The following is a 14,898-nucleotide window of genomic DNA, read 5'->3' as shown; positions in this document are numbered from 1 at the left end:
GAAAAACAATCTGGAATTAATATTGGTAGAGAAGTGGGAGCTTTTGGTATGCTAGTGAGCAGAGACCTAGCTTGATTCATGAGGGATACAATTTCTATAAAAACTTAAGTCAGTAGTTCTCAACTGGGGCAATTTCAACCTCCAGGGGACATTTGGCCATGTCTGATGACATGTTTGGCAGTCTTACCTGGGGAATACAATTGGCATCTTGTATATAAAGGCCAGAGATACTGCTAATCATGTCCCAGAAATTATCTGGTCCAAAATGTTAATAGTGCCAACATTTTGAATTCTGCCTTAGACAGTGAACAGGGATATAAGGCAGGCTATTTTAGGGAAAACAGGTATTAATACCGTGTATAATTTTTTCATGCTTCTTAAAAAAAACCCATATCCTCAGTTATGTGGATAGACTCGTTCTCCTTATGCAACCCCTCCTTATTTCTTCCCTGTTACATCTGAATGTCTTTTAACCTTTTATTTTTTGTCTTTCAGTCTCTTCTAGTTCTCCTTCCTTTCAAAACCACTGTTGAGCTTCTATTTTCAATATCAGCAATGTCTGGATTGAGTTAATATCTTCAGTTCCAGATAATGGTTATATTTCCAATTACTCACTGACCTGCCTGAGATTTTTAGAACTCAAGTTTCACTCATCTCACAGATTTTTTTCTAACCTCCATATTAACAGAATGGACTTTATATTGCATCTGTTAAAAAAGAAAAAAAAATTATTATATGAACAAAAATAAAGTTCTCCTGTGATTTTTTAAAATTACTAAAATAATACATGTTCATTACAGATTAAAAATATATAAACTGTATGAAAACCCCCCCACAACTGTTACTGGCAATTTCTTCTCCTCAGGAATTAGGGTTTCCCTTTAACAAAGTTTGTGAAGTCTCCCCCACCAGCTCCATTGGAAGCAGGTCAGTTTGCCTATCTTGCATTGCTAATCAATATAATTATCTATCTTTAAGTAAATGGAGGTGAAGGGGTACAAAAGACATAAAGTTCTTCAGATCAGTAAGTATAAATCTTAGAATTTATTTCTAGCAAAAGTGGCATTTAAATTAAAGATCTACAAATAATTCTCAACATTAAATAAAAACCTGTGAATGTTTCCAAGAACCCTTTTGAAGAAACTACCAGAGCAAACTTCAGTCATTGTGAAACTGAGAAACTAGGACAAAAGGCGGGCACTGAATATTATTGTAAACTATATCTAAGACTGAAACTAATGTGAGGATTTGCATGACTAACCAGTATGGAATGTCACATGCCTCAACAACGTAGAAACTATATAGTTGCATGCCGCTGTCACATTAGATAGTTTTACCAAACCTCTCACTAAGAAACAAATTCACATGTTGTATAAACATTTTTTGAAATACTTCGATGAGCTGCCTCCCCCCAAAGGAGGATATGGAATATTGAGAATCTAAAAATCAAATGAAATTGGGAATCCAGGGAAATATATGGTGAATAGAAATCAGCTTTCACTGTGAGGACTTGTGCTCTGTTTTCAAGGCCACAAGTATTGATGGCAGAGACAGATAAATAGGAGACAAAGCTCAGCTCACCCAAGGTTATATTACACAGCAATCTATCAGGGTAAAATAGATTTTTAAAAACTCACCACCCAAAAAGATGAAAAGGGAAAAAGAATTGTGAACTATAAGTGGACTCACATTGTCTACATACATTATTGAGTTCTCTGATTTACTGCTAGCTAATAATTTTGTTCACAGTTTCTGGTTCCAAGGTTATAATAGAAGAAAACACAAATATCCTTTATTCCAAGACTCAAAGTATTCTACAGATAAACTTTGAAGAAATAAGGGCTTACAGTGAAACATCAATGAACAGAGGGCATGGAAACCACCATGCTGTTGTCTGTGTCTATGAATTTTTGTTTGATTTTCTTGTTTGTTCATTTGTTGCTTTCAGTTTTATATCCCCCATATGAGTAAAGATTCTTAACTTTCTCCATCTTATTTACTTCCCCTAGTCACAGGGGTCCTCAAACTTTTTAAAGTGGGGGCCAGATCACGGTCCCTCAGAGAGCTGGAGGGTCGGACTATATGAACTACTAATTCCTACTGTAACACCTCGGCTGCGCTCACTGCCCAAAAAACCTGGCGGGCCGGATCAGACTCCTCTGCGGGCCGCATGTGGCCCGCGGGCCGTAGTTTGAAGACCCCTGCTAGCATCACATTATCAAGTTCCATACATGTGGTTGCAAATGGCAATATCTCATCTTTTCTTATGACTGACTAGTATTCTATTGTGTATATGTACCACATCTTCTTTATTCAGTCAACTGTTGAAGGAAACTTCAGTTGTTTCCATGTCTTGGTCACCACGAATAATGCTGCAAAAAACATAGGGGTGCATATATCTTTGCAAATTAATGTTTTTATTCTTTTGGGTAGATTTCCAAAAAAGGGGTTGCTAGGTTATATGGTAACTCTATTTTTAATTTTTTGAAAAAATGTCATACTGTTTTCTATAGTGTATATACCAGTCTACATTCCCATCAGCAGTGAATGAGAGTTTCTTTTTCTTCACAACCCTCCAACACCTATTATTTGTCTTATTGATAACAGTCATTCCAACAGATGTGAGGTGATATGTTGTATAATATACATATCTCAAATTGCTAGTGAAGTGAAGCATTTTCTCATATATGTACTGGACATTCATGCTTTCTTGAGAGAAGTATCTATTCAGGATTCTGCCCATTTTTCTAAATGGATTGTTTGGTGTTGAGTTGTATGAGTTCTTTATATATTTTAGATAATAACTCCTTGTTGGAGCTATTGTTTGCAAATATCTTCTCCCATTTGGTCAGCTGCCTTTTTGTTTTGTTGTTGGTTTCTTTTGCTGTGAAGAAGCATTTTAGTTTGATATAGTCCCATTTATTTATTTTTTGCCTTTACTTCCCTTGCCTGAGGAGTCAAATTTACAAAAATATTCTCTAAGACAAAGGTTTAATACCACCTATGTTTTCTGCTATGTAATTTATTGTTTCAGATCTTGTATTTAGATCTTTGATCCATCTTGAATTAATTTTTATACATGGGGACAAATTGTAGTCTGGTTTCATTCTTTTGCATGTAACATTCCAATTTTTCCACCACCATTTATTGAAGAGGCTTTCTTTTCTCCATTGTATATTTTTGGTTCCTTTTTTGACAAGAATTTGCCCATATACATATGGTTATCTTTCTAGGCTCTCAATTCTGTTCTATTGGTCTGTGTATCACTATCATGCTGTTTTTATTATTGTCACTATGTGGTATAGTTTGAAGTAAAGGAGTGTGATACATCAAGCTCCATTTTTTTCTGTTGGGATAGTTTTGGCTGTTTGGGCTATTTTCTGGTTCCATACAAATCTGAGGATTTTTTTTGTCATTTACTTTAAAAAATGCCATTGAAATTTTGAGAGGGTTGTATTAAGACTGTATAGTGCTTACTACTATACATGGAAAACCCCAAAGACTTCATACAAAAATTACTAAACTTAATAAATGAATTTGGCAATGTAGCAGGATACAAAATTAACACCCATAAATCTATGGCCTTTTTATATACCAATAATGAACTCACAGGAAGAGAAATGAAAAAAAAAATCCCCATTTACCATTGCACCAAAAAAATTAAGATACCTTAGGATAAGTTTAACTAAGGAAGTAAAACACCTGTACTCAGAAAACTACAGGACTCTGAAAAAAAAAAAGATAGAGAAAGACAAAAACAAATGGAAGAACATACCATATTCATGGATTGGTAGAATAAATATCATTAAAAAATCCATACTATCCAAAGCAATCTAGAGATTCAATGCAATCTCCATTAAAATACTAATGGCATATTTCAAAGATCTAGAATAAACTCTCCAGAAATTCATCTGGAATAAATAAATAAAAAAAGACCCTGAATAGCTACAACAATCCTGAGAAAGATGAACAAAGCTGGAGGGATCACAATACCAGATATAAAGATATATTACCAAGCCACAGCTCTCAAAACTGCCTGGTATTGGCACAAGAACAGACATATAGACCAATGGAACAGAACAGAGAACATAGCAATTGACCCAAGCCATTATGCTCAATTAATATTTGACAAAGGAGGCAAGAACATACGATGGAGTCAAAACAATCTCTTTAATAAATGGTGCTGGGAAAATTGGTCAAATACATGCAAAAAAATGAAACTAGATCACCAATTTGCACCATACAGAAAAACAAACTCAAAATGGTTAAAGGACTTGAATGTAAAACAGGAAACCATAAAAATCCTATAAGACTCCATAGACAGCGATATAGCAGACATATGTTGTAGCAATATCTTTATAGACACAGCTCCTAGGACAATGGAGACTAAGGAGAAAATAAACAAAAGGAACTACATCAAAATAAAAGCTTATGCACAGCAAAAGAAACCATCAACAAAACAATAAGAAAGTCCACTGAATAGGAGAACATATTTGCCAATGATATTTCATATAAAGGTTTAATCTCCAAATTTTACAGAGAATTCATACAACTTAACAAGAGGAAGATAAACAATCCAATAAAAAGAATGGGCAAAGGACCTAAATAGATACTTTTCAAAAGAGGATATACACCAAGGGACATATGAAAATATATATACATAGGCCAAGGGACATATGAAAACATGCTTAAAGTTGCTAATCATCTTTTACCATTTGCAACAGCATGGATGGAACTGGAGAGCATTATGCTAAATGAAATAAGCCAGTCAGAGAAAGATAAGTTATCACATGATCTAATTCATATGCAGAATCTAATGAACCAAATAAACTGATGATCAAAAATAGACCCAGAGTCATAGAAACTTGAACAGACTGTTGAACCTCAGAGGGAAAGCAAGGGAGGATGGGTGGGAAGAGATTAAGCAATTAATTTGTATGCATATATGTATCACCCATGGTCACAGACAATGAGATGGTGAGGGCCTGGATAGGAAGGCGGGGATGGAGGACAGGAGTAGGCTGAAAGAGACTAGTAGGGGGAAAAGAGAACCTATGTAACACTTTCAACAATAAATATTTTAAACACACACACACACACACACACACACACACACACACACACACCACCGTATATTATTTTGGGTAGATAATATGATGATTCTTTCAATCCATAAAATTTCATTGGGTTTATAAATGAAAGTTTATTTCTTTATTATGCAAAGCCTGTTGCTGGTTTGGGTGATTCTCCATAACAAGAAAAAAGAAAAAGGTTTACCAAAAAAATAGCATATAAATTAGAAAAACTATTATTTTAAGTGAGTAAGAATTTTTGTATTATTCTAAAGATATACTAAGAGAGTAGCTAGATGTGACTTTAAAAATTAATTAGTTAACAGTCTGAAAAAGGTGACGGAATTAAACAAAAACAAACAAACAACATATCATAGAGACAGAAAACAGCATGGTGATTACCAGAGGGAAAGTAGAAGGGTACAGGGAGAATGAATGGAGATGGAAAGAGATTTAATGTGGGGTCATGAACACACAATACAATATACAGTTGGTGTATTATAGAATTGTATACCTAAAACATATATAATTTTATTAACCAATGTCACTTTCAATTAAAAAAGAAAGAAAAGAAAAAATGAAATTTATTTCCTCAGTTCATAGCCAATGTTAAGTGCTCAATAGTCACATATAGTTAGTGGCTACTACATTGGAAAGTACCACATACAATACAGCCTGCTTGTAGCTTATAAGATGAAAGACACAAATACTAAGACCACAATAGGGTCTATTTAGGAGGACATCTTCCCCTACAGGAAGTGTCAGTCTTACAACATCCAGTTCTTTTTCCTAAGAAGGATTATGTAAAGAAGTCTTTGTGAGCATCATTTGTTTTCTTTTTGCCAAGTTCTTCACCAGTAATATGTTGAATCTAACATATTTACTCCTTATTTTACCACTTTATTTTTGTTCTTAAAATATCAATAATTTCCTTTCAATTATACTATTTTTTTTTCTCTTTTCGAATTGCTGTGTAAAACACATCCTTTAGCAGTCCACTTACTCAGATCTAATAAACATGCTTGATATACCATTATCTCAGTCATTGATGAAATGTTGATTTTAGAACCCCAAGTGTCATGGTGTCTTTTTAATTGATATATATTTGTATATTTATTCCTAACAGATCGCTAGTCTAATTTTTTTTTACTATATCTTATTGATATTCCAATAATTCCCATTGAAAGTGTTCAATAGCTTTGTTAGTCTTCAAATTCCCAAAGCACATTCTTGTTGCATCACAAATTGGTTGTATATTTCAAAAGGTAAGAGGCCCTTCTGTGAAAAAAAGATATTTAAGAGCAAAGGTAGGAATAACTAGCCATTGGCCCTTTTATTAGAAGGTGCTGTCTGCTGTGTGAGAGTACTGTTAGAGTGCTGAAGCAGGATAGTCAGAAGCTAGGAAAAATCCTGGGTGAGTGGAATGGGGAAACTGAGACAAGATAATAAAACAAGGTCAAACAATTGACCAATTTACAGTCATCTAGTGAATCATAATACCTTATCTTCCCTAACAAAGCACACTTGAGAGCAAAGCCCACTTGAGTTTATACCTGTTCTCCCTAACCATAGAATACATAGCTTTAATCACCCTGGTCAGGGAGATAGAGAACAGAGACCCAATTAATGCCATTTTGTACCAGCCAAACCCAAGGACAGATGAAGTCAGGGGAACAAATAATAAACACCCAATTAGAGCCAGGCAGACCCAAGATAAAAGTAAAATAGTAACGCCAAACAACAATTCCAAACTCCCCTATATGCACCTTTGGATGCATCAGCATATTGAAAACGACCTTGGAAGGCTAATGAATATCCCGCAGAAACCCTCCCCTACGATTCTTGCCTGCAGAAGAAAGATAACCCTCAAGACAAAGGACACCTGCACAGGCTTACTCTGGAGCATGCCCATGACTGTTCCCAGGCATGAACTTCTTACTTTTCTTCTCCTAAGCTCTAAAGATCACCATGAGACTTGCAACCAGGGATTCAGCCAGAGGCAGTTTGTCCCAGGCTACCCCCTTGAACTTTCTCCAAGGCCCCCCTTTTCTCTGACTTTCTGGTGAGCCAAAGCAGCCCAGCCTTGGCTTCTTTCCTCTGAGGTTTCTAGGGAGCCAAAGCAGAGCGCTTCCTAGGCTCTCTCCTGTTGCTTCTTCTACCCTAAGTCCTTCCTTAGTTTTGCTGTGCCCAACTTTAATCAATACTCTCAAACCACCTGGACTCTATTATGAACTCTTTCCTGGGCAAAGTCAAGAAGCCACACTCTACAACTGGCCTGAAGCAGACCTGCTCTGGGTTTGGTCCCTATCTGGTGACATTGATAGAGAGGTAAATGCTTTTGTTATTCTTCATATTTATAAGGAACAAAGAGAAGAAATAAATGGAAACATATTACAATTCTTTGGGTGGCACATCTGCTCTCTTGAAATGAAATGACCAGAATGACAGTAGAAATAGATCATTATATGAAATCTGAATTCAACAATACAACAAGCACCTTTTATCTGTTTTTTTTTTTCTTAAGTAGTATAGTTCTAGTTCCTCTTAATAGTTAGAATGACTTTATTGGGGATATATAAAACCCTTATTAAAATACCAATTGTCTTGGGTATGTTAATACTTACTCTTAAGTTTGTATATCATACATTAACTGAAAGAAGTGAGGGATGTTAGATGGTAATGAATCCCATCTGTTAAAGAGTGAGTTATTTAATTGTTTGACCATTAAATAATGTAGAAAAATAAATAGAACAGAAGGACATGATAGAAAATAAAATGTGAAGCACAGTGGAAGAACCTGTAACTTTTAACCTTAGAGGTACTTAAAGGTTTTTTCTATGTCCTAAAGACAGTCTCAATGTTTGCAAGAGTGTGAAAAAACCAACAGTATAATAGTTTTCAAGATGTGTAATACTTAGGAGTAAGTACAGAGGAATTCCTAATTTACTTATCTAACAGCAAGTTTTATACATGGAGAATGATAACTATCAAAGCCAATAAATGCCTAAGGATAGAAGGAAGGAACGAAGAAAGAAAAGAAGGAAGGAAGGAAGGAAGGAAGGAAGGAAGGAAGGAAGGAAGGAAGGAAGGAAGGAAGGAAGGAAGGAAGGAAATGGGAGTGGGGGCTGGGAGGATGAAGGGAACAGAAAAGCCAATTTAAGTGGTTCCATTTGTAAATGTTCATGCTTCAGTTTTGCTTAGGAAGCAATGTGTGTGCTAGTGTATATGTGTATGCATGTGTGTGCACACAAATTTGTATTCACATATATGTACCTTTGTGATGTAAAATATGCTTTTCATAATTCCTAATTTTGACTATATAAGAAAACCTCTATTTTTAATATATTTGAGTTTAAATATACACAAAGCAGGTATTTGTGTTTTAAATATATGTCATTGTAAATATTTTTGTAGACTTTTTTGTTTTTCTTTTTCCTTCTCTTCTCTTTCATTCTGTCTCCCCTTGCAATTAGTGAGTGGATCCTTATTTTCCCTCCTCTCTACACTCCATGTTCCACAACACTATTTAAAAACAAGTGTGCCATGTAACTAAAAGCATGTGAAATATTATTTTATATTTTGCTCTAATTTAAGATGTCAATCTTTTAAAATTTTTATCTCAATAATAAGCCATTTTGAGTGTGCACTAGCAACATATATATTTTACTTGTATATTTTATATTCAATTATATTGATTGTTTCTATTTAAAATGTAGGAATTTCTAAAAATAAACTTTAAATAATGGGATATAGAAATATATGTATAGAAATTTTGCCATTATTATTTTCATACCAACAACTTATAATGTTTGTTAGGTGAGCATTTTCTCAATATGAATACCACAGTACGGATCAGCTTCAGATTTTAATTTCTCCAGAATAATCAGGGTTATTTTTTAAAAGATTTATCTTTATTGTTGAAAGTATTACAGATGTCCAGGATTCTTTTTATTTAGATTAAGTTGATAGGCTGATATTCTATAGAGAAAAATGAAATATTTCAGGTAAATACAGGTTTTTTTGTTTGTTTGTTTTAGCTTTTTAGGTAAATATTTCTAAAGTATAATTCATATTGACTAAATATTCAAATATCTGGATAGTTTAATAAATTTTGGCAAGTAGAGACTTGTACCATTATAATTAAGGTATAGAATAAATATGTCACCTTAAGAAGCTTTGTCATTTCTCTTTGCTGTCAATCTTTACTTCACCACAATTTAAATAAAAGAAACCTAAAGAACTTAATAATTGTGGTTATATTTTTCTCAATCAGAAAAATTTTCATTTGCCTAATGCAAATAATCAATCCAGGACAGAGGCATTCCAGACTCCAACATGAGGGAACATAAACAAAAGAATAGGGCTGAAGCAGAAAAAGAATGTGGCTTCAAGACCACACTCTTGAAGTTAAATAAAGTAAAAAAAATAAAATAAAAATATAAATGTCTTAGGTTGTGGGATATATAGATGTGGCATACACTGATGTTAGTTATAGAAGAAGTATGATCTAGATGAAAAAAATATGGAAATAAACTCTATTCCTTGATGTTATGTAGGCAGAGGAAATGGAGACAGAAAATAGCACAGTCGTGAAAGAATTCATCCTTCTTGGTCTGACCCAGTCTCAAAACATTCAGCTACTGGTCTTTGTGCTAGTTTTAATTTTCTACATCATCATCCTCCCTGGAAATTTCCTCATCATTCTCACCATCAGATCAGACCGTGGCCTCACAGCCCCCCTCTACTTCTTTCTGGGCAACTTGGCGTTCCTGGATGCATCTTACTCCTTCATTGTGGCGCCCAGGATGCTGGTGGACTTCCTCTCTCAGAAAAAGGTAATATCCTACAGGGACTGCATCACTCAGCTCTTTTTCTTGCACTTCATTGGAGGAGGGGAAGGGTTACTCCTTGTTGTGATGGCCTTTGACCGCTACATAGCCATCTGCCGTCCTTTACACTATTCAACTGTCATGAACCCCAGAGCCTGCTATGCCTTGCTGTTGGCTCTGTGGCTGGGAGGCTTTATCCACTCCATCATTCAGGTGGTCCTCATCCTCCGCTTGCCCTTCTGTGGCCCAAACCAGCTGGATAACTTCTTCTGTGATGTGCCACAGGTCATCAAGCTGGCCTGCACAGACACCTTTGTGGTGGAGCTCCTGATGGTCTTCAACAGTGGCCTGCTCACCCTCCTGTGCTTCCTGGGCCTTTTGTCTTCCTATGCAGTCATCATCTATCGTGTGCATCGGTCGTCCTCTGAGGGGAAGAACAAAGCCCTGTCCACTTGTACTACTCATATCATTATTATACTTATCATGTTTGGACCTGCCATCTTCATCTGTACTCGCCCCTTTAAGGCCTTACCAGTGGATAAGGTTGTTTCCTTTTTCCATACAGTGATCATTCCTTTGTTGAATCCTGTAATTTATACCTTTCGCAACCAGGAAGTGAAATCTGCCATGTGGAGGTTATTGAATCAGTATGTGGTCTGCTGAATGGATTGTATAATAAGTCAAAACAGGGGAAATTGGGTGTACATTATTTATTCATTTAATAAATATATTTTTTTGCATTGATCCTCTCCCATTTGTCAAGTATTATTGTAGGCAATGAGGGAGAGTTATGTGTAACAAGAGAAAAAACTTGATATGTTTGAAGACTATAAAAGAAACACCAGAGTGGTTGATGTGTAAAGGGTGATGGAGGAGTTAAATTTTACCTGACTATAAGGATCAAGTCACAAAGGTCTTTTAGGCTAAGATAAGAAGTTTTATTCTGTTTTAATTGCAGTAAGAGTTCATCTTAATATTTTAAGCAAGGAAGTCACTCATTCACAATTGTCTTTTCTATTGTTTAGATTGAGCAACATCAGATTCTGGGCAGAGATCAATAAGCTGCAAAATATCAGTAAGAGCAAAATATTATTTGCAGACCTATACGTGTTTCTTTCTATATATATTTTCCTCCCCTCTGCTCATTTAGTAGAGAAATAAGAAACAAAGATTATTGATTTTATGGAAAAATATTATGACACTGATTTCTTTTTTTTTTTTTTAGAGCTTCAGGATTATTACTAGTGGATTTTTACAAAAACGTCCTGGTTCTTAAAATGTGTCCTTAATTAATTTCACTCTGCTTATGATAGTGATAGTTAATTAGTTCTACAGATTATATTGGAGATTTCAGAAATCAAACTAGTTATTTTTAATACAATGGAGTTTAACGCAGGAAATTGGGTATATAGAAATTGTTTTAAGAGGTAGAAAATCACTTTCTATGTTGGGCATCCAGACATAATTGCCAAAAAATACACATAATTGCCAATAAAACTAAGCTGCCCAGTGATCTATACCTGCAATAGTTAGGAGACTGGGAAAACAAGAAGCCACTTTGCTAGCTCCAGACTGAAGAAACATGTCACTTAACTGTGGTCTGGGATCAGGAGAATGACATGTCTTTCATGTTATTGTCTCTTTCCAATTAATTTTTTTTCTAAATTCAAGTTTTACACGGAAACATTTGATATGAACCCTGGATACAAAGGTTCTAGAAGAAAGTGTTCATATGCTCACAGCTCCTTTGGAAAACTACACAAGCAAAAAATCTATTTCTTTTTTTTGTTTGTTTTTCTTTATTGATTAAGGTATTATATATGTGTCGTTATCCTCCATTGCCCACTGCCCCCACTCATGACCTCCACCCCCCCCGGTGTGTGTCCATTGATAGATTTATAATCTTATAGGTAAGAAAGTTCAGTGAAGTATAATATAAAAATAGAAAATAAAAATAAAAAACAGTTAAATTTGACATGGTAAAAAAAACAGATGTGTAGGCAAAGATAAAAAAAGTGATGAAATTCTGCCCACCACATTTGGATTTATGGATTAATATCTGCACAATTATAGAGGTTTGCATGGAAATGGAATTGAATGTTCCTTTCCTACCACAGGATGATACGAGGAGGCATCCATACATAAAAATTAAAATTAAAAATCCCATTAACTAAGAAAATTAAAATAAATGACAAAAAGTTAATTTACTTAATGCTTCAGAAGTGAATATGATGTAGATAAATGCCCAGAAGGAAATATGGGAAATTAAAACTAATAATGAATTAATGAAGAAAAAATGGAAAGGTTTATAAATATAAAAATAAAAATAATTTTATTCTCAAAAATCAACCATAAGAATAAAGATAACTGATTCTATAAGTTTGTAGAAGAATTTTGCTCATGTATTAGCAACAATAAGAAAAGTACAAAATTTCCCTAGCTGGTTTGGCTCAGTGGATAGAGCATCCGCCTGTGAACTAAAGGGTCCCAGGTTTAATCCCAGTGAAGGGCACATGCTTGGTTGCAGGCTTGATCCCAGGAGGCAGCCAATCAATGATTCTCATTATTGATTTCTCTCTCTCTCTCTCTCCATCTCCCTTCCTCTCTGAATTTAATAAAAATGTGGTTGTTTTTAAAAAAGAGAAGTACAAAATCAAAATTGTACTTTTCTATAAGACTATCAAAGAGTGAATGAAGCAAGGAAGCCTTATTGTCTTGAGCTCTATAGAGAGGCAAGGCATGTATAGATGAACAGAGATCAATGGCAGTTTCCATATCGAGGGGAAAGTATCTAGTCTGGATATTGGCAGATGGAAAAGTGATCCTGTCATAGATTGAGATATTTTTGGGGGGAATGAGAAAAAAACAAGCTGAATTTTAATAACATGTGAAATTTAACCAGATGAGAATCTTAAAAATTTTCAAACACAAGAATAAATAGCTCACTTATAAATTCCTGCCCCCTGACATCTTTATCAATGATTTGCTCAGTAAAGGGGGAGTGGAGGAAGAAATAAAAACCGGAGGGAATTTGCACATTCTTGGACATTACTGTAGTGCTTCAATGTTGATGTCTACAGAGTTGAATCCTAAGGGGAAAAATTATCTAAATTGTGACTGAAATCTCTCCCAGCTGCAAATACTGACAAGATCAAAGATATTAGTTTCTTGGTAGTATGTGGCAGATGTTGGAGATAAAGCTAATATGAGCTAAATTCAATATAATTAAGATGATTCTAAGCCTCAGCTCAACTAGGGTTTGAAGAAATTTTAATTTCAGGACAGAGGAAGGGTATTTAACTATGTGAAAAACTAAGCAAAATAAAGTAAATATAATTATTCATCTTCCACTAAATTATTGTGTAAGAATATAATTAAAAAGAATTAGAAGTGATGCCAAGAAAATAAAACAGGGAAGACTACCTCATCCTATCTAATAAAAGAGTAATATGCAAATTGACAATCACTCCAACACACAAAATAGCTGCCCCCATGTGGTCAAAAATGGCTTCCCCCATGTAAATACAAGATGGCTGCCAGAAGATGGCCAGCAGGGGAGGGCAGTTGTGGGCAATCAGGAGGGACCAGGCTGGCAAGAGAGGGAAGTTGGGGGGGGGGGGGCAGGCCTCCAGGGGAGGAAGTTAGGGGGACCAGGCCTGAGGAGGAGAGAAGTTGGGGAGACCAGGCCTGCAGGGGAGGGCAGTTGGTGGCAATAGGGCTGGCAGGGGAACAGTTAGGCTTCAATCAGGCTGTCAGGGGAATAGTTAGGGGATGATCAGTCTGGCAGGCAGAAATGGTTAGGGTAAGGTGACCAGATCGTCCTGTGTCCCGCAGCGTTTTAAAAAGTCCCGATTTTTGGAAAGATTGGAAAGGTTCTTTCCAAAAATCAGAACTTTTAAAAAATGCTGCAGGACGTGGGAAAAATTGTTAGAAATTTGGACTGTCCCTTCCAAAGTGAGACGATCTGGTCACCTTAGGTTAGGGGCAATCAGGAAGGCAGGCAGGCAAGCAGTTGGGAGCCAGCAGTCCTGGATTGTGAGAGGGATGTCCAATGGCTCATTTAGGCCCGATCCTACTATAGGATCGGGCCTAAACAGGCCATTCAAAATTCCTCAAGGGGTCCTAGATTGGAGAGGGTGCAGGTTGGGCTGAGGGACATACACACCCCGTGCATGAATTTTGTGCACTGGGCCTCTAGTAATTAACAGAAAAATGTAGTAGACAAAGATTATCAGTTGAACCATATAATGGAATTATCAGACAAAACCTTTTGAAAACTATTATATATATATATATATATATATATATATATATATATATATATTTATATATTTATATATTTATATATTTATATACACACACACACACACACACACACATATATATATATATATATATATATATATATATATATATATATAAAATATACAATGAGATGAGGATTTCAGGAGAAAAGTGCAAACCCTAAATATAAACAAATATAGTAGAACTGAAGAGAACAATATTTGAAATCAAAAGAAGTTCCTTACATTGTTGCATTTTAGAGACTACAGATAAAATGACTAATTATTTTGAAGATAGGTTTTTTAAAAAATAACCCAAAGTGAAAGGCAGAGTGAAAAGATTAAAAACCACAAATAGTGTTATGAAATAATTAATAAGAAAATAAGAACAGGAAAGAAGGTAACAAAGAGAATAACAATATAACTGCCAAGAATTTCACCAAATTTCATAAAAACATTAACCCATATATCTAAGAAACTGAGGATAATCTAAGCAATATAAATACAAACAAGCATGATTAAGAAAAACGTTTAAATGCAGCCATAAGATAAAAAGACAGTTCGGAGCTATGGCAATAAGAATGGTGGTTGATTTTTTTAAATCAGAGACAATGGAAACCATGTCAATAAAATTACATTTTAAAAATTGTTAAAGAAAATCAAACTGTCAAACTAGAATTCTATATCCAGTGTAAACAAAATTTAAAAACTTAC

At 35.0% G+C, this 14,898-nt stretch overlaps 2 protein-coding genes across 2 annotated transcripts in view; both read left to right on the top strand.

Moving 5' to 3' along the window:
- LOC311620437 (uncharacterized protein) overlaps nucleotides 1-14,898 on the top strand; it is a gene marked incomplete at both ends in the record, with an annotated part of 47,410 nt that overhangs the window by 17,830 nt on the left and 14,682 nt on the right. The window lies entirely within an intron of this gene.
- Nucleotides 9,638-10,564, top strand: LOC311610789 (olfactory receptor 4N2-like; the record flags this gene model as incomplete). The annotated part of the gene is made up of 1 exon (XM_084862307.1): nucleotides 9,638-10,564. The coding sequence occupies one exon, from the start codon at nucleotides 9,638-9,640 to the stop codon at nucleotides 10,562-10,564; it is 927 nt and encodes a 308-aa protein (XP_084718433.1).

This window comes from Pipistrellus hanaki (assembly GCF_964339955.1).
Source record: "Pipistrellus hanaki genome assembly, chromosome: 1".
Classification (NCBI taxonomy): domain Eukaryota; kingdom Metazoa; phylum Chordata; class Mammalia; order Chiroptera; family Vespertilionidae; genus Pipistrellus; species Pipistrellus hanaki.
This window is presented reverse-complemented; position numbering and strand designations above follow the sequence as displayed.